General features: G+C 41.8%; 1 protein-coding gene across 4 annotated transcripts in view; it reads left to right on the top strand.

Annotated features, from left to right (window-relative positions):
• bcl6aa (BCL6A transcription repressor a) overlaps nt 1-24,183 on the top strand; it is a 31,173-nt gene that overhangs the window by 4,847 nt on the left and 2,143 nt on the right. Inside the window, exons 2-7 of one of the 4 annotated variants that reach the window (XM_072684121.1) lie at nt 14,070-14,141; nt 21,070-21,241; nt 21,400-21,621; nt 21,887-22,858; nt 23,619-23,800; nt 23,959-24,126. In XM_072684121.1, coding sequence (XP_072540222.1) covers nt 14,070-14,141; nt 21,070-21,241; nt 21,400-21,621; nt 21,887-22,858; nt 23,619-23,800; nt 23,959-24,126 — 1,788 coding nt within the window. Of the gene's footprint in view, nt 1-14,069; nt 14,142-17,515; nt 17,557-17,635; nt 20,232-21,069; nt 21,242-21,399; nt 21,622-21,886; nt 22,859-23,618; nt 23,801-23,958; nt 24,127-24,183 lie in introns of those variants that run through there. The other 3 variants (XM_072684117.1, XM_072684120.1, XM_072684118.1) reach the window with 3 other exon arrangements.

Genomic DNA, 24,183 nt, shown 5'->3' with positions numbered 1-24,183 from the left:
CTTCTTGACTAAACATGGGAAAAAGTATGTCTTTAAGAACTAAGTCTAGCCTGTATGCAGTGTATTCAAACAAAAGGCCTCTTCATTTCCCTGAGTCTATTGATTACGATTTCTCTAATTGATTACGGTTCAAAAGGGGTCGTTTGGATGGTGATGTTTAAAAAGTTGACTGAGCTTGCCTACTGTTTACTTTGTAAGCATGCAATCTGTATCTAAAATAGGATTGCAAAAAAGAAAAAAAAAAGATATGATCATGGCATTTTAAATAAAATACACTCTAAAAGCGATGCACAGTTTATCGGCTTGGATTTGTGGTGAACAGTAAAATAAGGTTATGCCTTGAATTTTTTTTAACAAATTGAAATTGGCCATTAGACTCCTTGACTAACCAGTAAAGCAGGACCATGAGGGGCAGTGAAGGTTTAAATGTCTTGTCCAGGGGCACAACCATGTGTACCCACTCTGTCGTGGGATTTAAACCTGCAACCTTCTAGTTCATACTTGTTGACCCTGAAGCTACAGCTGGTTATGGACTGTATGGGTCTAGTGAAGATCTATCAGTTTCACTACAAAAAAAGACATGTGATTTACCTCCCATGGAAACTAAAGGACTAATAATCAGCAGAATCAACGACCACATGCAAATGCAGAATAAAACAGACAACTATCGGCCAGTAGTTACATAGTAACAGCAGTGAGTTTGTGAAATTAGTTACATATACTTAACATGATGACTCTAATGAAAGGCTCTAAGCACATGTAAGTCTATGCATTAAATTGATTCTAGATCGGGGTGGGTAATTACGGTACTGGATGTTCAGATTCGTACACAATTTACCCAGTCAACTCACCTGTGCTGGACACCAATGTTCTAGATCCTCATTTCTAGATCCCCACCATTTACATCTAGAATCTGGTGAGAATGTGAGAATCTGAATCAATGTGCTTGTCCACAGAGCCACAATATTTAAAAAAAGAGTCTAATTACTAGTAAATTGCACCACCTTTCACTTTACCTACCACTTAATGCTCACCAAAAAAAAAAAAACATCTGACCAACACAAAGTTTAATTCATGAGAAATATGACTTTGCATGTCCTCTGAAACAGAATAATGCAAATATGTGTAACATGAGAAGTACTGGTGGCGGTGCATAAATCTTAATCAATTGTAGTTTCTCCTCTATTTACATAAAGTGATCAAATGCAAACACTTTTTGTGCTCATGGGGACAATCCTTCAGTCCTACATACAGACAAGAGTCCTTCAGCGGTTTCAGACAAAATCCAAACTGTATCCCTTCTGGGAACTTTTTTGACAAGAATGCAAATGTAGTTTAATCACAGCCGCTTCTGTTCAGAACTAAGGGCAGGGGAGCAGAAGATAAAGTCAGATTTTAATGCAGTTGTGGTGTGCAGGATTCTAAAGGGGAAACTGATATGAAAAGCAGTGAGTCAACTGATACTGAACATCCTAACGCACTCCTCTGAAACAAAAGGAAGACCTGAGATGAACTCAAGATTAACAATAACAAAGTGTGCACAGATTCTGTGCTACTGATGTCAGAGGAGGGAGTCCAGTTGTTTAAGTCTATTGAGAATGTGATTGTCCTACAGTAAAAGTCCTATCACAAACAAAAGCATTTTCAGTTCCAAACACAACAGGACGTTGAGATTAAAATGTCATGCACACACCACACACTCCGTCCCACACAGTTTCAGTAGTGACTGCCTAGTCATCTCAACACTTTCTATACAACACTGTTATATATATATATATATATATATATATATATATATATATATATATATATATATACATATGTGTGTGTGTGTGTGTGCCTAATACCTGCCTAATACTAGGTGGTTTCCCCATTTGAGGCATGGACTCCTCAAGAAGGTAGTCCAGTCCAGTGGTATCTGGCACCAAGTCATCAGCAGCTCAGCCTTAGGGTGCCCATGACCCTGTTGCCAGTTCACAGGTGGTTTCTTTCTTGGACCACTTTTGTTAGGTACTATGCACCGCATACCGTCAAACCCCACAGGACCTGCTTCATGTTTTGGTGGTTTAGATTCTTATGCATGCCCATTTTTCTGCTTTTAACACCTTCAAGAACTGACTGACACTGGCTACCTAATATAGCCCACCCCTTGACAGATGCCACTGTAGACGAAGTTTTTCACTTCACCTGGTATTATGTTATGGCTGACAGGAAAATATGAACAGTGTTTTATAGAAAGTCTTGCGAACTTATATGTGGACCTTTGTAAAGAAAGTCATGTCATGTCAAGTCAATGTGGTAATTCAACTCAGCACTGTATCGTAACAGTTTTAGGTGGCATCTGAACAACCAGCACTGACAGTGTCACACTATCCACCAGGTGGCACAGTTTTGAGAAAACAGGAGCTTCTGGGAAAACCAGAAAAATTCCAAAATGCTCCTCTGTGACTGACTACATTCCTGGATAATTTCCAAATGCCCCCTCCCTCCACTGCCAACCATCCACAAACACACCTTCTCTCTCTCCCTCTCTTTCTATCTCTCTCTCTCCCATGCTTCAGGCAGCCTAATTCCAGCTCTACTCTGAAAGCTTGGATTTGTCCAAACTGCTCTGATTCCTGAGCCACAAATCTTCACTGTGCTCAGATTTTACTCTCGCTTACTGTCTTTATGTGCCTTTGCCCTCTGTCACGAAGTTGTGAGGAGCAAGCAACCAATCGTAAAAAGGGCTCACTGACTAGACTCTAAGACGTTCATCAACAGCCAGTCATAACATAGGGTTTAAGAGATCCTAGAAGACTAGAATGCTGTCCAAAAATCCCTGGTATTGAGCAGAGAAGGTTTTTTGTCCACATAGGTGGGCCAGAACAGCCCTTGAAGACTTAAGTCTGACTTAGGTACGTAAACACCCCACCCTCCTCCACTGTGACTTTAAAAGAACATCCTGTAGCTCAAGTTCAAAACAGCAGAGGTTCAGAGAGTACGGTGGACTTAGAACACACAAGAGATTCCTTGGGAGTCAATGTTTGTTTCAACAGCAATGAGTGCTGACCCTGAGACAGTCACCTTCTAAAAACACCACCACAAATTCACCAATGTGAACACTAACCACTTGAATTTTGGCAGGCCACCCTGCTAAGATAAAGCAGTAGCTGCAAGGCATTGCCAAGGTGTGATGCAACAAATGTTCCCCAATGGCAGTGAAGAGAGTCCGTGAGAGTGAGAGGCCTCTTCCCCAGAGACTTTCTGCAATGCTGGGAGGTCTGCTGGGAGTGTAACCGTGCTCCACTAATCAATGACCGTTGTTCATTGACGCATCTGCAACAGGATCTTCTGAATGGAAGGCATCCACAGGCGATGTAATAGACTTTACTCCAGTGTATCAAAGTAAAGTAGATGGCTAAAAGCCAAACAAAATCATTAAAACTAGCAGGAGTGTGGTGTGGTGTGGAGGGCCTGTTTGTGAGCCTACAGTAAAAATCTTCAAGTGCAGCTCATATCACGCCTTGGTTTTTTAGAAATGCACACATTAAGACAATAAGCTCAGTGGCGCTGACCCAGCATCTGGTCATCCTGCGCAATGTGTTTCTGCACAAGAAAGAAATGAAAGGGTAAAAACAGATTTGTTTATGCTACGTAACTACAGAACTGCACATTTCCCTTTTCACTTGGAAACATGAGGAAATTTAAGTAACAGAGGGAGTTGAGAAACATTTCTTCACTATTTAAAACTTATATATTAAATATTTTTGGGTTATTTAAGTTCCCTGAATAAATACATTAACAATGAAATAAATAAGATATAAAACCCAACCACACATTTGTATTTAGTTTTGTATTGATTGTTTTACTCAGTATGTTAAGTACTTAAAAATACGAAATTATGAAATGATTTACATTTAATACAACCTGGTATCACCTTCACTATGGCAGCTCTAGAACACCCCCCCATGAAGATAGTATGTGAAGGGATGTGACCACCCTTTGCCTGGTTCACTACTATCATGTTCTTTTGGACATTAGTCAAATCACATTCTTCACCCATGACGATGGTTTAACACTCTGCTACAACTGACTGGTGTGCTCGCTTATTTATACATGCAGCAAACCCTGTCACATGACTCATTCCACACCAGAGGTGCTCATAATATTCTGATACGTCAGTGGGCGAAAGATGGCAGCAGCATCTCGGAAACCTTCAACTTCAAGGAATGTTCTAGAGCTGCCATAGTGAAGGCACACACTAAGTGCCTCCCTACAGCACAACAGTGGTGCCCCACAGGTCATTGATGCCAGAGGGGAATGATAACTTGGTAAAGAGCAATACAGCAATACAGTCCATGCCACGACATCTTGCTGATGCCATCCGAGGCAGGAGTAGCTATTAGGTACTACTGTTAGGTAGGTGGTTATAATATTATGATATAACCTAACTATGAGTATGAAGAAGTTTGAAGAAGGTCTGTGTGGAATCCACACTTCTGTGTGTCCCTCAACTAACTACAAAGCACATCATAACATAATTAGTTATTATTGATAATAGTTACAGAACATGTCATAGTAACACATAGTCTTAAAAACATGTCTGCAGCTGGATGATGGAGGAAATTGAGAGGTGTGTGTAACAGCTGTGTTCAACGAGCCTCCCCCCTACCCTATTATTCATCATCAGTGTTCCCACTCTATAAAGTCACTGTGTTCAGACATAGTGGAGGTGGCACCTCCCCATCCCTGCACCCCCACTCCCTAGACTTTAACATCCTGTAGTGATCTGCGCACACACACGCACCCTGACGCTGCATGGCCCACGCCACAGGCTTGATCTAATCTATATCGCACCTAAATCAAGCTCAAACAGGAACATGCTAGTAGAAAGTATAAACTACAGTGATAGCAAACACAAAACTCAAGCAGTTGCGCTCTCGCCTTTTGCGCGTCCATGAGAAAGCATAAGAAAAGGCAGAATTGACTTGTGTGGGTTGCAAGACAAACACCAGGTCAAACCACAGAGAGCCTTGCATTCTCACCGCAGAAATGGAGCGTCATGACTGAAACACTTGTAGGTGGCTGGAACATACCAGCTTTACCTCCACGTCAAGTGTTTGTGTGATGACAACAAGCAATGGCCGTGGTCTCACAGACTGAAAACACCACTCTCAGAGTGGCAGCACCAACACCTCCACCACCGCAACTGAGAAAAGATTTAGAAACTACACTCCATTTAATTGTACACCATCATTTATTCCATCTGCAGTTACTGTAATGAATTGTGTTTAGCCTTGTGTTTTTGCACCTGTCATAAGTTACCCTTCAACTGCGACACACATAGAACACTTTAAACAAACACCCTTATATGATCAAATTTCAATTCCTAAAAATGTCTGTTTTGAATAGAAACAAAAGGGTTAAATTCTTGAGATGACTAATTAACTATCCAATCAGGACAGAATTTCTAACTTGTGGTATCTAGGCAAACACAGCTAAACAAGCTCCTCAATTGGCTAGGCCTTCAGAAGCTGGACCCTTTAGAATCCATACCCTTTAGATAACTACCAACGTAATTAGAAAATGACAGAGTAATGAATCAACCAATCACAGTGTTTTTTTTTTGTTGCCAGGACATAGGAAACAGGACAGATTTCATTAGAAATAAAAATCACTCCAGGCCTTTTGGAGATGTGTCACTTGCCGAATTTTAGTGTTTTTAGCTTAAGCAGATTTCAGTCTGTTTTTTTTTTTACCTGAGAGGAGCAGCAGTAACCCTTTACTGAACCACTACAACATACAAGAGAAAACAAACAATAAATGTCTGTTTTAATCTAGAATAGCCCAAATGTTTTGTGTACTAGCATTAGCTTAGAGTCAACACACCTTTAAGGCCTTTTCACATAGTGTATGGGTGGGATTTTTAATATAGTGGAAGTCAGTCACGTTTTTTGGGGTAGAGCTTGGCAATATGACAATATTTTATCGTATCATGAAACATTTACTTACCGTGATACACAATATGCTTTTTTTAAGCATATTGAGGATATGATCAGTGCTTAAAGAATGCTGATCAGCTGCTTGTTTCATTACAACCAATGTAATTAGTCTGGTTTAATAGGAAAAAGTGCAGCACATTTTAATAAAAATCCCTGTACTAAATATGGGAGAGTGTTTGGATGGTAGTTTTTTTAAATCCATCACTACTGATGCATTTTGTCTGTGATCACATCTATCCTGATGAATATCGTGTATCGGGAAAATATCTTTAAATATCGTCATACAATATTTTTACCATATCGCCCAGCCCTACTCCAGGGCTAGAAACTCCATAGCTCTCCTTAATTTATACTCATTGTTTTTCTCTGCACAGCTCTGTATTTCCCTGCTCCACACAAGGGCTCATTAACAAGGAAAGCTATAGTTCTCGATTCTTTGTGGAGATGAACAGACTAAGATGCATCTAGACAAACTAAAAAAAAACCCTCAAAAAACAAAAGGTAGTCTCTGTTAAGTCTTCGCAGTCATTCTTCAGCTATTTAGCTCTACTCTGCCATATATTTTTCTTTAACCTCAGTATTTAGAGTCAGTGTGTTGCTTCTTCTGTATGCTTTTGTGTTCAACTACGAACAAGCAGAGCTGTTCTTGATGCTCATTTGTTTGGACAATGGAGCTCTGATTTTAATGTATCTGCGAAACGCAGAAAATAGAGCAATGTACACAGCGTTTCAGTCCGTCAGTTTCAGCTTCGGTGTGACAGACATCATTAATTTATGTATTTTTTTTTCAAAAACTAACCGTTTTTTCGCCCGCAAAAATCGGACTCAACGTGAAAGGGCCTTTCCAATTTCTAGCAAGCAGAAAATAGCATCAATGTAAATGTGCATTTTTTCTCTCTTGGATATTTATGGCCCAAACTGAAGGCCTCAGTTTGCCACTGTAAAATAGCCTGGGTGAGCTTTAAAGGGTAAAAGATCTACTGTAAAAAAAAATTTAAGGTCCACATGAAACATTGTGTCAACATTAAGAACACGAGTCTAAATCTGATGATAAACATCTGTAAGTATTTACCAAAACCAGTCAAACCAATATCATGAGTTGTATATTGGCTACTGATAAGTCCATGTGAGCTAAGCCATTGGAACCAGAAAAAAGGCCCCAACTTTCTCCCAGAGCAGAAATGAAGGGCCAGAGTAACAGCGTCAATATGAACTTTGACCCTCAGTGGGCCAGGTGGAGTGCTGAGGGCAGAAGTGAGCAAAGTAAGGGGTGAGCTTGTGCCTCTTCAGCTGTCTGACCATGACTCACTCTGAGAGGAGGACACACTCCTACAGCTCTTTCCAAAGTCAATGCTCTCTATATACACACAAGCAGCTCAGATTTGCATGCCCAGAATAAGCGCAGTGTCACTCTTCTTTTGATATTATATCATTTCTGACAGAGCCGAAAGACCATATGGTGGCTTGTCCTACCACATCTTCGAAAGTGTGCGCTCTAGTTTCTAACCTGTGTGACAAAGTGACATTAATATACTTTATACTAAAACCACAGCTCCACCGAGTCTCCACAGGCCAAGGGTTACACTGGGGCAGGTGGAATGTACTAAACTGCTCAGGAGAGAAATGTATGTAATGATTACACGGCCCAGCAAAGTCATGCATAAAAGCCTGTCAATGTTACAAGAACAGGCACCAGCCTGACTGATAACAATACCGACACTCACAGCTTCCTTTCATCACAGACAGCAATCTCTCTCTCTTTCAGTGCACAAAGTACGCTTTCACTATCGGGGTATAGATTTTATCGATCGGGGCACCGAGAACACTTCGATGTCAGCACATCATGTTTTCTGAAAATCCGACCGCAACTTCATTCAGGGGTTTTAGGTTCAAATAATTTCACCAAACAGGAAGGTTTCAAAACCCTCAAACAGGTGCTGAAACACCTGCTCAAAATGACCTTTTGCCATGTATATTTAGGCTTTCTACTTATTTCACAGCTCAGTCATGGAAATTGCATATGCTAAATAAAGATGCACTGCATGCATGAACAAAAGCAATTTATTGTAATGTCGTTTTACTGAATATTATTGGTACATTCTATTCTGAGGATATCCACTACTGCCACAGAGCACACTACATTGAGGATACTACATTCTCATTGCTCTTTACGTCTGAGCCAGCCATGTCTACATGTCTCCTGACCTCCTTGATGTCACAATTATTTTACATTTCATGATGTAACAATCTTTTAAGCATCATCGTTAGGAAAGAACTGAGCTGTGTAATAGAGTGTCATGCAAAGGTTTGGGTGCCCAGGTCAAACTTTCCACTTTCCAATGAAGTAAAAGATGACACGTGTTATTCATTCTATTAATTTATGTATCATTTTGTATCATTTTGTATCATTTTAGTTTTTTCAATTTTAGTCTGGAATGAAAATATATATATATATGAAAGGAGCGCCATGCAAAGGTTTGGGCACCCTATGAGTTCAATCTTACCTTCTCTATGGTGCACCATTATAGGGCACAGAATTCGACAAGGTAGGGAATGACTTTGGACACCTCGTGTGTCTTGTGTGAGCTCACTGCGGTGTGGGTTTCATAATAATCTGAACGTTGGCCTCACTCAGAGAAGCTGTGTGCAAATCTTCAAATCAAAAAACGCAATGGATAATGGGTTTTCCATATTCGCTAGGGTCCATCGTTTGTACACTATTTATTGTGGCGCATTGTGGGACAGTTAGAATGCACTGCAAAATCTGCATTGGTTTATCGTACAAAATGGTGGGACCTCAAAGCAGTGTAAATAGGGCCCTGTTTTGACAAAATTTAAAGCTTTATAAATACTCTGACTCCTTAAGCCTTGTTTTAACAATCAGCAAGTTTCTTTAAGAAGCTGCTTCACATTCAGAAGTAGGAGAAGGCTGCAAAAAAGCAGAGCTCTTTCTTCAGTTTGTAATGTAATTAAGAAATGGCAGTTGACAGGAACTTTCCAACATAACTGCTTGTAGGGTTGCTAAAAAGGAAAATCAAAAACCCTGATTGACCACATAACACCTTCTGGAAGAATTACACGGGGTCGTGAGGTCCAAAAGCAATTTTTAAGTGCAACCACGAAAACAAAGAAAGAAAGAAAACTACTCATGCTAGGGGTCCAACAGTAACGGGATGATGCTAGTCTGAACTAAGCAGTAAATTGCTGACATGAAAAAGAGGAGTTAGAGTCCATGCGACAGTCCTCTATGGACACAGAAGGAGGAAAAGCCGCTTTCAAACTTAATAACACAAAAGTGCTTTTTTTAAGAGGAACTGAGAGGGCCTCTGAGTACTTGCTAACAGCAGATCCGCACCGCGTTACAGCACGGTTGCATCATTCCTCTGACAAACACGGCCGGTTCGAGCCTTCGCTGCAGACGAGAGCTGAAGCTGGCAAAATTTTTGCTCTGAAATGAGGGGAAATTTTTGCCACTCATGTACAAAAGACTGCGGAGCAGCTTCCGGTGCTAAAGCTTGCGTTAATGGGCACTACTCAAAGCAGCAACCAATTTAGCATCACAGACGCTGGTTCTCAAAGTTTTTACGCAACACTCGGGCCAAGAGTAGAAGATCCATGATAATGACTCAAATAGCAGGTTTTTTTTTTTGCACTGCTCTTTCATAGAGAGTGTTGTATCCAGCTAGGAATGTCAGGGACGGCTTTTTCACCAAAGATGGTCCTAAGTGGACTATGTATTCAGAAGAGAAACAAAACATGTCTTGGTCTCATAATCAAACATGTTTATGCTGTCAGGAATGGAAGCGCCAATGAGAAAGTTGTGCTCGCAAGTCATAGTTAAGTTGTTTCCTTTCAAACAGAGCAATGGTCGGCCTGTGTGTGGCCTCTGGGCAGCCTGAAGTGCTGTTATATGCTAAGGTGCTTCTCTTACGAGACAAAACATCATTGATCACTGATCAAGGCTCCTTCGCCGCTGCACCCCTCCCGTCTTTTCCTAAGTGGGTCACTTATTTTCATGTGGAACCGGCTGGGTAAAAGTTTGCCAAGGTTTTGCGGTAATTATCTCATTCGCATGTGGCTGGGCACTGCAGGGGGCCGTGGTAAATTACACATTTCTCTCCAAACTCCTGGATGCTTTATGGCCGTGTATTATGCATAACCGCGTCGGAGCGCCTTAAACAACCCCCGAGTGGATTGAAATAAAGTTGACGCTGCTCTTTGTTTTGGAGCTCAATGCGCTCTTTATTTGGCAGTGCTGAATCGGAGATTGTTGTGAAGGAGGGCCTTAATTATTTCACAGACGTTTTCCCCTGTTGGTTTGCGAACACCTGGGGTGTTTTTAGTGGGACGCCGGATCCAAATGGGCAGATATTAGGGCGATTCCAGGGAGACAAGTTCTTCTGCTTTATACTCATGACAAGAGCCATCGGGGGAAGGTGAAAACGATTTACCTAAAAGGTGCTGAAAACCTTTGCTCACTTATGCTACGTTACAGCGCTCACCCTCAATAAAAGCTGCCTGCCATTTCAGAGTAGCCATTATCTCATTACACCTTTATTTTCCATTATTAATGGAGGTTATAGTGAGGAGGTTACAGAGGCACTCTGTAGGCTTGGAATCTAATGGTGAGGCCGTGCCAGTAGCTAAACATGTCAGGGAAATGTATACAGTTCCTCATATGAAGATCCTTAGGGTTTAATGAATGTAAACTGCTATTACTATAAACTCTGTTCTCAATGAAAGTTATCTGAAAAAGTCTTACTATCTTATCTTACTATCCTATCTGTAGCTCACGGTCACAGCGTCCCCCAAGCTAATACAGACTATTCAGCAACAGATTAATATCACAGATATTAAAAGAAAAGAAAAACATACATTTGTCGGTCAAAGACGGACAATTTACAAAATTGATTCACTTTCTCTTCCTTCCGGCAAAAGAACAAAGTAGGTCAGTTGGTGTTAAAGAGAAGAAAGTGAGTGAGATCTTTCACTCTGCAAAAGCACCCAGCATGTTATGTGGTTTTCTGGTGAAAATACTCTGCACATGGTGGGCTGCCGTCGTTCCGGTCGCAGATATATTCAAGAAGTCAAGTAGCGCTTAGGCCGTGACCCACCAAACGAGGAGCTGAAAAAAATGAAAAGGCTCGAGATGTATCGCATGTGCCTGCACCTAAACTGTGCACTATAAAATCAGCCCACACAATCTGAGGTGCAGCTAGCCAAGGTAGAGCAGAAGCAAACTATTTTTGGAACGTGTCTTCCTGTCTTTCTTACCTCAACACTGGCAACACATAGACTTCACCACTGTGATGCACCAAATACAAAAACAATAGTCATTGAACAACGATGTAATGCGCAGTGTAACGCAGTGCAATGCTACATGTTGCACACATGTTGCTATTTGTGCTATTTTACTATTAATTAATAAAAAAACATGTTAAATTCAGTATTGAACAAAAAGTCATATTTGCTACATACCTCCGAAAGAACACACACATGCTTTCTAAAAGAGCTCACTCCAAGATTCAGGAGTCATCTACAAGCAAAACAATTAAACATGAGTGCCAACATGAGGTCAGTGGTTCAGGGTTTAAGTGACGAAGTACCGAGAGCATGTGTGAGTCAGTTTAATAGGCATGACTCTGACCACCAGAAGAAGAGGACACTGTCATGTGACTTGTCAATGTTGACAGCAGTAATGCTGCCAATGGGCAGGAAGAATATATATTTCATTAGCCAGTGCTGCTGTGTGCTCATAGCCTTTTGGGCTTTGTTTATGCTCCTCTTCAAAGAAGTCCAAGGCTGCCACCATGACCTTGTAAAACAAAGCATACAACAGTGATTCACAGTTGCAACAGTAAAGCTTGGAACAAATCAATGTTCTAACATGACTGCCTCCTAACGTCAATTAGAACATCATGTGAGTCTTTAAAAACAAAAACAGCATGTAAAAACAACCTGCAAAAAATTCATTTCCAAAGAAGTTGAAAGGTTATGCACAATGTTTCAATAGTAAACTTCTGAGAAGTTGGAATATCAGTCATTCTAATATTGGCATTCCAAAACATTCCGTTTCCAAGCCAAATCAAAGGTGAAGAGCAAAATACTTTACAGGCACCTTCAAATGTTTTCAATACCTGGTTTGATCAGCCTCTCCTTATCTTATTAGACCATCCTAATCCTATGACAGCGAAACACAAGCATGCAAATGCACTTTTCCTGGTCATTTAAAGCTAAACCTGTAACACCTTTTTTTGAAAAACACTTTATTGACACACGGCTGTTTGCTTTAGAAACACCCCTCTGCATAATATAAAAGCACACCAGACAAGAAAGAAATGCATAACAATGCACACATATTTATATTCTCCTATAACGCCTGAAGAGAAATGCCCCCAGCCCCTTCACTACAGCATTGTGAAGCAGTATTACTGTCTTTCCTACCACTAGTCGATAGCAAACATATAGTCATGCATGCATTGTATCTTCATGCCAAGGACATCTCCTGTTGTACAGTTAGGCTCTTCCCGGAATACGAACGCAAAAACTCTCACTAATGTCAGCACACTTTAAGTCGCAATAAAAAAAAAAGAAAAAAAAGAAAAGAAAAATGAGTCCATCCCGTGGGGCCTACCCTGGAAAAGCCCAGCTCAGCAAGGCAGACGAGTGTGTTAGTGCTGGGATTTCCATTTGCGGCCTGTGCTAGGAGAAGAGTCCCACAGTTGGGAGCACAATTGGAAGTAGTCTCATTAGGAGGCAAGGACGGTCGGGTCCCACTACATTTACGACCACGGTGGTATGTGACATACCCCTCAATTAGGCACCTGCGTGGTCATGTATTAGACAAACAATTAGCATGCACCTCTTAGCGTATTAGGCTTTTCTGTGTTTAATGGTAAGATTTATGTATATATGAGTATCAATGTAAATTCTGGCTCATTTTGGTATTTGAGTTTCTGTAAGAAAAGCTGATATCTTACAGTCTGGAAAAATTAGGACACCCCATTAAATATTTGTCTTTTTTAATATATTTAATGATATGGACATTTGATCTTTGTTTGAACAATATTGAGAGATGGAGACATTTTAACTAAATACATAAAAAAAAATAATAATAATAAAAATTATTTGTCAAATGTAATTCATAGAAATACAATTTTCTCATGAGGAAAAAAATCAGGACACTCAAACTCCTAAAATGAGAATCAGGTGCAGCACATCAGCTGCAGATGATTAGAACATCATTAGAGAGCATTTAGGAGGAGCCTGTCTTATTTAAACCTCAGACATTTTGTTTTGGTTTGCTCTTGATTGCTGTGACGGGTGTCACTATAGCGAGATCCACAAAAAGGTTGTAGATGCATATGAGCAGTTCCGCTGTCTAGAAGATCATTTACAATGATCAATGTCCTCCATTCTCCAATACGCAAGTCATCAAAGGACATCAAAGACACAGTTTTTCTTGGGGTTTTCATGGGGTGTCCTTATTTTTTTCCAGGACTGTAGGTAATTAGAAAAAAAAAAAAAAAAAAAAAAGTCGGTCATTGTTGAAGAAAAGAACATTTCATAGAGTGCAGTTTATAGAGAACATAAAGAACAGTTTATAGAGTGCGCACTCTCTCAGACGAGTGTGTGGGGCGGCAGACAGACTCCAGCGCAAACTCCTCCGTGCACACTGGCTTGTTCACACCAGAGATAATATACTCGATACACAAGGCACATGTAACAGAAAGGAAGCGCTCCACCTGCATGAAACTTCCTTATCTGTTTGGGTCATTTTAACAGTGCGGTAACTTCATGCATGCAGCAAAAGCCCTGCAACGTTCTCATAACACCATCAACCTGCCACTATGCAAAAGCAAATCCTTGCCTTGTGTTGGTCTGACTTGCTTGCTCTTTGCTTGTTTTATGTGTCGTTCTGGACAAAAGTATCTGCTATTTAAATACAAATATCTGTTTAGTCACACAATTCATTTACTGAACTTTACTAAACCAACTGAATAAACCTATAAGCGTAGATCTTTGTAAACAAACCTGTACTACTGAGGCCTTTATCACACACTACTTCTCCTTCCCCCTCCACAGCCCAGCAAGTGCTGCACCTGTGTCAAGGCATGAGCAGGACAAGGGCCTGGAGCCCCAAACGCAGTTACCCAGGTGAGTTCACTTATTTAGTGCTGTGTACATCACTGAAAACATGGATGGATTGGGGTTTGGGGACGGCAAGAGAGAAAAAAAAGGCAATGTTTCTTTTTCTTCCTTTTTTTTCTAAACCGTAAAGGCAACCCGTTTAGCAGGAGTGTGTAGTAGAATGTAATAATAATATAATGTAATAATGTTAAAATAATAATTAGAATACATGAAAAATGTTTATATTAATACCACATTTCATTCAAAATACTTCTTTTCTTTATTATTACAATGAAAAATAGGTGAGTCTTAGTAGGACTTACTAATTAAAGTGAAACTCCAGAGTTGCATCAAATCATTCCTTATAAACCATTTGATTAAACTTGATTGATTACAGTGTAAAGAGATACACACACACACACACACACACACACAGTTACGGCCTTTTTTTTTCTTTTTTTTTCATTTGTTCTCTAAAAACTAAAATTCTATAATTAAATTCTACATATAAAAGCCTATAATTATAGCAAAATACCACAAAGTAAAATGACTTATTATATAAAATTCATATATATATAATATATTTATATATATAAATATATTTTATATATATAAAATTTTTCAAATTATTTGCTTGAAAAATTCAATTCGATTAAAGTCGCTTGGTGTTTCGGGCGAACGAAGAAGACAAGCAGGTGATTACTAGACCCTGCACCAGCTACTTTTTTCCAGTCATTTGCCACATTGCAGACTACCTACCCAAACTAGTGAGCATCCCCACAAAGAGGGAAAGACACACTTAGGTCGATCACTTCACCAGATGACTCACATGAATTCACACCCTGCAAAATCCTCCAACTGTAACAGCGTGTGAAATAAAGAGCTGATGTCGACGTTGGGTGTAAAGCATTGTTTTATTGTGTTACTACACACCACACATTTACCTCAGGAGAAAAACACTTCCACCAACATGTTCCCGTTACATTAAATCATAGAGTCTAATTAACGGGTTGTGCTTCATGGCATTCCGAGCTAAAAAAGCCAACCGTAGTGAAGTCTTGCTCACTAATGCGATAGTGAAGAGTAAGATTTATAAATATTCCACTTCTTCAAAATCACAACTAACACATGCTGTATTTGAAACTGAGGGGGGGGGAAAAAACCCTCGACTCTATTCAGATTAGAAAAACCCAGCCTACTCTCCTCTCTCAAGCACCAACAGGTTTCAGGCTGAAGATATGCCGCCATGAGGGGGAAAAAAAAACACTTGTTGAGGTGGTGAAGTGTGTACATCCCCCCAGCAAACATACTGCTTCTCGCAATGTAACAGTGTTTAAACTTAACAGTGATCACAAAATCACTATCACAAATCAAACCGAGCCCCCGGATCGTCAAAACAACTGCCAGGGTACTACAGAGATCTGCCAGTCTGTATTTTATTTTAAACTGCTTCCTTCAAAAGCCATTAATGCTTAACATTTACGGAGAAAATAACAGCTCTGTCTGAACAAGCGAGAGCCCTTAACTATTTCTCAGACACTTCTGTTAGTACATTAGCGCACTGGCTATGTGCTGACACCTCGTTTTTCTCAGCTCTTGTATTCCTCACAGGCCTCAGAGCTCTACTTTGTGAGCCTAACAGCGAGAGTGGAGCTATGGAGTAAACAACGTATTGGAAGAATAATAATACTGAACTTCTACTAGTAGTGCCAGTATCATAACCATATAATAACAACATTAATAATGAAGGAGTAATTACTTCATCTTAGAACAGGATGAGCTAATGCAGGCTGTTTGTGTGCGTCATGAGTAACTGGAGTTAGCAGTTTCCCACAGTGAAATCTGAACCTTTAATCCACTTAAATCATCTGAATCAAAACAGTATATATTTCAAATGTTTATGAAAATAGATTTTCATAGAGGGCGTGGACAGCTACACCGACAGCTACACACTGTGTCCTCCTCTTTTAGAGTAGATTGTGTGTGGTGTTGTTTTTTTGTCTTGTCTTTTGACAACAGAAACACTTACTCCATATCATTTATAGCTCTTCATAGGCCTTCATCAGAGCTCTTCTCTTCCCACTCTATTAGGACTGGCTGAATGTCTTACAGGGGTGGTGTACAAATCATTCAACAACAACAACAACAACAACAAAAATGAAAAAGAAATCTAACCTTGGAGCTCAAATCAGCCTACATGCTGGACACTGATCAGAAGCCACAGCAGAGAGGCACTGCAACAAAAAGCCAACTGCAAGTTCAGGCAGCTTTGGTTAAGTGACTAAAACAATGCAGGCACATTCACATTCATCTACGGCTTTCTAACAGGGTTTCACCATTTCTCTATTCAATCTATTAAAAGGTGACCAGTTACAAACACAAATTACAAAATAAATAAATAAATAAATAAATACATAAATAAATAAAAGGGTCAGTGGTTTAACTGATATTACCATTCACCCATGAAGCATTACCCTAGACACCACTACTGCCAATGCCATGCACACTTCCACAGAGAGCAGCATCCGCAGGCAGCAAGCAGAGATAACAGCCAGCCTTCAGCATGTAAGCAGATCCACCAGAGTTAAACTACTACAACACTTTAAGCCAGTGTTCAGGCGGCAACGTCTCATAAATAATCCCGTCCACACAAACCCAGCAAGTCCACGCAGCAAACGACGAACCAGAACTGAAACGTCGCTGGAAGCCATAAAAAAATAATATATATATATATATAAAAAAATAATAATAATAAAGAAACAACAGTAACATATAACGAGACAGACAGCCTATGAAAGTCGTCCGCTCCAGATATGTTCGTTGTGTATAGCTTATGGCTGTGGGTTTAACACAGGGAGGGGTGGAGAGAGAGAGAGAGAGAGAGAGAGAGAGAGAGAGAGAGAGAGAGAGAGAGAGAGAGAGAGAGAGGGGAGAGAGAGGGGAGAGAGAGAGAGAGAGAGAGAGAGAGAGAGAGAGAGAGAGAGAGAGAGAGAGAGAGAGAGAGAGAGAGAGAGAGAGAGAGAGAGAGAGAACACACACACTTTTGCTTGTGTAACAGCAAATTAGTTTGGGAGTATTTGGAGGCTGGCAGCTCTCTCAGCCCATGTGACCGTCTCTGTCTGGCACAGTCCACTGCGAAGGGAAGCCGCGGCAGGTCCACGGCGCTCTCTCCCACAAGAGATAAAAGAATAATACAATTTCTGGATACTTTTAAACGTCGCTTTTTAAAATGTTGGGCTTCACTAACGACGATTAAAAGCACGGTGCAAAAAAGTTGCCGCGAAATAGTGGAACGAGCCGCCGAGATAAAACAGCGCACACCCCCGCCCGGAGAAAGTGGTACGGTCGCAAGCTCAAATTCCGAGAATTGAGCTGCGCTGATTCTTAGAACTGCGCTTCTTAGAAGTGGTGATGCAAGAAGTTTCTAGGAAAGCACTACCAGGTGATGATTTTTTTTTTTTTTTGGGAATCAAATTCTACTCTTTTTGCTCCATAATCTGGCTTGGGTGCTGCTGCTGCTGCGGCTGCGATGCGCGCATGTACAGCTGTTTCATGGAATAGCGTCTTTAAAAACATGTCTATTTCGCGTGTTTTTAAGGGGCTTTATTTTTGTGGCAGAGAGTCCAGGGGTTGGAGCTCACTGTTTAGGGGGCTGGTGTGTGTGTGTGTGTGTGTTATGTGGGACTGATTGCTTGACTGGGTCGACACATCCAGATCCAGCCGGGGAGAAAGGCACCTTTGGCTGACTGGCTGGTTGCGAGAGAGCGAGAGTGTGTGTGTGTGTGTGTGTAGCCTATGTGCGGGGCTTGAGTTTTGGGGACGGTGTGCTCCAGGGTAGCGCGCTCTCTCGCTCTCTCGTGCGCGCGTGCATATGCGTGTGTGCGAGACTGACGGAGTGAGTGAGTGAGTGAGTGCGTGAGTGCGTGCGTGGTGTGCTCAGCATGGGGAACATGGTAGACGTGCTTGGGTGTGTTTTCTTGAAGATGGTCAAAACATGAGAATCTGGGGTGCTAAGATGAAGTTAAAAGTAGCCAGGCTGTCAAAACAAGTGTGAACTTGGGGGGCTGGTGTGTGTGTGTGTGTGTGTGTGTGTGTGTCCACTTGTTTGTTATGATTGTGATTATTCTGATTATTATTATTATTATCATCATCATTAGTGCTTATGTCTGTGAGGTCTGTGGAGGAGCGATGGCACTGTTTCGGCACAATTCATCTTCCAAGTGTTATTCGTGCTGCCCCTTTTTCCACGTCTGCTTGGCGGAGGGTCGTGGCAGCTGCTGCTGCTGCTGCTGCTCGGTCTGTGTGTTTTTTCGTGCATCTGTTTTGCATTAGCCGCGGATGAGGCGCCGCGAAGCGGCAGCGCTGGCTGAGGCTAACCCGAGGCAGCGCGCTCTTCCCCGGCTGCCCGTCGTGCTAACGCCACCTCCTTTTGTAGCAGTTCTCTCTTTTTTTTTTTTGCACTAAACACGGGGCTGTTTTTGCAAAATTGTAAGCAGGAAAAAAAGAATGAAAAAACAGGGTTTTAATCTGCAAGCAAGAAAAATAGTAAATATAGCTAGAAAGATTTAGCCTGTCGCCTGAAACGCTAGGCTGTTGTTTTAGCCAGCCTGTTGCCTTTACTCGGGCGTGCATTTGTGAGCCAGTTTGTCTGAAATGGAAGATGAAATAAGTAGTTGAAATAAATAAATATGTTAAAGTTTGAGAGGGGGTCACGGCGACAGCTCGTAGCGATGCAGATGTGTGTTCCGATAAAGTTTGGCTAGTTCAGACAGGCACCGCGCCGTTTGTTGACACTCGGGATGAGCGTTTTTTGGGGGAGACGGGATGAGGTGTTTTTATTATTAGCTGCGGGTGGGATCGCCTGCCAATGCGAATTTACCAGCAGATCTGATCTGCACTGCGTGTCTGAAAGGTGTCTCGGATGACAGGCTCCTTCACTAGACTTTGGCATTTAGCAAGGGGGTCATAAAAGTGTGTGTGTGTGTGAGAGAGAGAGTATGTGTGTGTGTGTGTACGGGGTCCGCGTGCTCTTGAGCGCGCTGCGCGTGCTATTCCTGGACGGAGCAGAAAACTTGCTCTGTATGTGTGTGTGTGAGTGTGTGTGAGTGTGTGTTGGGTTTCAGACCGTTCATCAAACACGATCATGCGCTGGACACGGGATATCGCTACTATAGCCTACGCGGATTTGATTCTAATGCCAGAACAGCCCTCGCTTCATAGTGCTGGTCTAAGGGGATGTCAAATTAAGAGCACGCTGAAGCAGGAATAAACGAGTACATACCGTTATCTAAAAGCGGTTCCTGTGACAGATATTAAGTGAGAAGCGTTGTCATTAAAATAACCCCCCTGGGCTGTCTAGATAATAAATAAGTAAAGGAGAGTATTAAATAATGTGAGTTATACGGAGTTATTCAATGAGCGCACGTCTTACAGATGTGGACATGGCTTAACTGATGTGATGCACTGATATTGAGCTCAGTGTGGACTGAGCTGAATGGGGCTCTGTGCTCATGTATATTAGACTCGTAGGGACATCTTGTGGTAGAAGAGCAAGCAGGTTGAAATGAAATGGAAAAAGTGGACAAAGTTACTCTCACTGACAGAATCGCTCAGAGCAGCAGCATGTGTGTGAGTGTGTGTGTGTGTGAGTGAGTATGTGTGTGTGTGTGTTTTGTATAGCTATATGTGCGGAAAATGGGGTTCCCCGTGATCTTTGGAGGGGTTTCGGGCCATAAGTCATGCTGATTTCACTCTGAAAATGAGATCTGCCTCATTTGAGAGTGTTTCATCATCACACACACGTGCACACACACACACACACACACACACACACACACTGGCACAGAATGTAGGTTAGTGAGAGAGAAAGGACACTGGTTTCACAGTGAAACGGAATCTCGCTCAGAGAGGAGACGAAATGTTCAACATGTAAGAAATGTTTACTGCCAGATTTATTCCCACACAGTCCCTGACTACATTGGTCAGTGTACTTAATGTGGTGTTGGTGATGTGGAGGAGAAACTGCTGATGTGACCTGCCAGAAAAAAAGGAGGTCTGCTCTGTTAGAAACAATCCCTGAGAGAATAAAAACTGCTCAACAGTGAATCCACTCTTACAGTAGGTTAATGCAGTGAGCTGGAGCAGCACATTCACTTTCAGTACATCCACTTTAGGCTTAATTAAATTAAAGAGACATTGTGAGACGGTGAGATATTGGTATTGGTCAAATTATTGTAAAATTGTTTACAAAAGCAATGTTAAATTCTTATAAAACACTGTCTGGTCATTTCTGAAGCTTTAATAACACAAAACGATGGTCTTTCCATTTGGGAATCAGGAATGAAACTTTTATTTGCCAAAATTATTGGTCATTTAGCACCACCTAGTGGAGAACCGATGGAACTACAGTGAATGTCGCTTTGTTTACTGTAGTACTGTAACGCAACTTGTTCCTTGAGATGATTTGTTGATCATTTCTGCAATTAGATCAGTTCCATTTTACACAGAACAGTGATATACATTTTGACTGTAGTGTTTCCCTTGATCTATGTGTTTAAAAAAACAAACAAAAAAAACAATGAGGTGTAATTTGCAGTGTGTTGTCTAATGAAATATGAAGTTAAGACATTCATATATACCTAGTTTTACAAGATATTACATTTCTGGAGATGTACAATAAGTAACTTAATCGAACAGCTTATTTTATTCTACTTTATATAGCACAGTTGTACTTACGAAATTCACTGATTGTAACGTAATCAGTGTCTCATTTGTATTCATGCATGCTAGTCTTTCAGTTTTCATCGTTCTGGTTATTCTTAATGTCACAACTGGGGCTGGGCCAAAAGTATTGCCCAGCCCACTTCCTTTAGTGTTCATTGTGTTTCCAATATGCAGCAAAGCATTATACCAATGGCACATCGAAACTCAAACATAATGTTTGTTTCCTTTTCAGATCTTGACAAAATGTCTTGTGCAGCAGACAGCTGCATCCAGTTCACGCGCCATGCGAGCGACGTTCTACTCAACCTGAACCGGCTGCGCAGCAGAGATATTCTCACAGATGTCACCATTCTGGTCAACAGACAGCAGTTTCGCGCTCACAAAACAGTTCTCATGGCATGCAGGTGCAGTTTAATGCTATTAACATTGTGGTGTGTGTGTCTGTGTGTGTCTTTTGCACAAGAGAGATATGTCAACTAAATTAGATTTTGGTGCTGTCTTTTAAGTGCACATTCAGCGAAAATCTAAAAGCTTAGAGTATTCATCTACTGTCTCTCTACAGCGGGCTCTTCTACACAATATTCACTGACTCGCTAAAATGCAACCTAAACGCTATCAGCCTCGACCCGAAGGTAGACCCAGAGGGCTTCGCCATCCTTTTGGAGTTCATGTACACTTCTCGCCTCACACTGAAGGAGAGCCTCATTATGGCTGTCATGAACACCGCCATCTACCTGCAGATGGACCACGTCGTTGACACCTGCCACAGATTCATTAAGTCCAGGTATGCACCAGGAATTACAATCTTAAAGTACTTGCAGGTGGACTGAACTGTTTGTGTACTTATATATATATATATATATATATATTGTTGCTGTCACATCAAGACCTTGATTGATAGCAATTGCCCCAAATGACCTGTGAGATCTATGTACTTAACTGCACTTAAACATTTAAGAAGTTTCCCTCTCCTGTAAAGTTATATTTTAGGAGGTTCAGGGTACATTAGCAACACTATGGTTCTAATGCTTTCATTTTTCCCCCTGCAGTGACTCCTCTATGAAACTGCCCAGAGAGGACTTCCTGGTCAGCCCTCTGCTTTTATCTCAAGATGTTCATGGTTACAGACCGCATGAGGTGGTGGAGAACATGCCGGGGCGAGCAGGACCTTTTAGAGACGGGCGACCTTATGGAGCTGGCATATTCAATGGAGTTAACGCTCCTAGCAGCTCGTATCACCTCTATAGCCAGTTCCCCATGCAGGGGTTCCCGTTCCCTCTCTGCAAGCTGACAGATGCCAAAAATACTTTTCCTGATTTCTCCAAAGGAGGCCCCATCCAACACAAACACTGCTCTCCAGCCGACGGTACAAGCTCAATGCTGGCTGATTACGGACGCAGCACTGCCACTGCCTCGAGTGCATGCCACGCCGGCCCCTACTCTTCCCGGGAGCTGGGCAGGAACGAGGAGATGAAGAGGGAGAGCTTGGAAGGACTGGTGCAGTCCATTGGCATGAGCTCTAGAAAGCACGGGATGGCTGGGCTATCCCAGGAACAGCAGCGGGAGATGGGTAAAGAGCAGGCGCCGCTGACCGAAGAGGACTTGACCCACCAACACTACTCCATGGGCATGCCCTCCAGTGGTCGCAAGACATTGATGAGCAGCCCCCAGAGCCCTCTGAAATCTGACTGCCAGCCCAACTCTCCAACAGAGTCGAGCAGCAGCAAGAACGCCGCCCTCTCGCAAGCCTCGCAGCCACCAACTCTGCCAGGCACGCAGGACCCGAAGGCTCGCAACTGGAAAAAGTACAAATTTATCGTGCTCAATCAGAGCACCAAGGAGGAAGAGAGCAGTCCTCATGACCCTGAGATGCGCTCGCCTCAGCGGCTGGGACTGCCTGCTTTCCATCCGACTTCTGAGACTGACCACCCAGACTCGCATGCCACCAACACGAAGTTGAGTGACCACAGCGATGACTTCACTGTGCCCCAAGCCAGCCGCCTCAACAATATCATCAACAGGTGAGCTCTTCCATCTGTTTTTCCAGCTGAGATATAGTAAACCTGCAGGTTTAGTATTTAGTTATTTATTGACTTTACTATAAATGAATGTGCCATCAGCGAGGAATTAAGTGTGGCCCTTGTACAGAACTGTACAGTTTAAAGCGTTAAACAGCAGGCTGATTTATTATTAAGGTTTACTGCTCAGTAACTACTATAAATTGTGGTACCGACTAAAGCATGGATATTACTGTAAGCCCACTGTACTCAAGAGAAAGACAGTGTCTGCAAGAAAACCACCACCTGACTTCACTAACAAGCTCTCCTCTTTGATCTAATTGGTGAAAGCTCAGTCTGAATGCATGCAAGTCTCTTCATACATATGCACAAGCATTGCAAACCTTCAGATGAGTATCCATGTTCTAAGCCATTTTGTTGTCTTTTATTAACATGTGACAGCAAAAGAACACGTCCAGCGATCCCAAACTGGTTATGCCATCTAGCTTTCTCATGCAATAATGTGGAGAACCAGCTTGCCAGTGTTTTGTGGCACAGTTCTCCTCCCACTACCTCTAAAAACCCAGATTGAATTTTTCTTCATCCATTCCAATCCTCTTAGAGCACAGTGAGGATTTACCTTCTTAGCTAGGATGTGTGAAATTCATCAAACATCCTAAAAATGAGTGTGAGAATGCCAGTTGTGGCTGCATTTGCTCCAGTGAAAAAGGCTAAAAACATGGGAGGGAAAAAAAAACAAACCCTTCACATTTCTCTTCTGCAGAACTCTGGAAGGATCACAGAGGAACAGTGACAGCCACTCTTCTCTTTATATGAGCCATTTAAAGTGCACCTCCTGCGGCTCGCAGTCCCCGCAACACTCAGACGTCTGTCCCAACACTCCCGGCTCGCGCCTAACTGAGGAAATGTCTGAGCTCCACTCCGAGTACTCCGACTCCAGCTGTGGTGAGCCAGTCGTTTGCTTATTGGTTTCTACTGCATAAGCTTAAGCCCTGTACCCTTAATTGAATTTAGGTCATGATGACCGTAACCGCTTAGCAGTGGCTTTACTTGCTAATTTTGTATCTTCTTTTTTTTTTTATGTGAATCCCTTCACTTTGCAGAAAACGGTACATACTTCTGTAACGAATGCGACTCCAAATTTGCAGAAGAGGAGGTTTTGAAACGCCACATGCTTCAGGTCCACAGTGACAAGCCATACAAATGTGACCGGTGCCAAGCAGCGTTCCGCTATAAGGGAAACCTTGCCAGCCATAAGACAGTTCACACAGGTAAAAGAAAAAAAAACATATATTCCCGGTCAAGAGATTTTATTTATTTTTATTTTT

This window comes from Salminus brasiliensis, chromosome 7 (genome assembly GCF_030463535.1).
Source record: "Salminus brasiliensis chromosome 7, fSalBra1.hap2, whole genome shotgun sequence".
Classification (NCBI taxonomy): Eukaryota; Metazoa; Chordata; class Actinopteri; order Characiformes; family Bryconidae; genus Salminus; species Salminus brasiliensis.
Note: the sequence above shows the minus strand (reverse complement) of the source record. Positions and strands in the feature narration are given on the sequence as shown.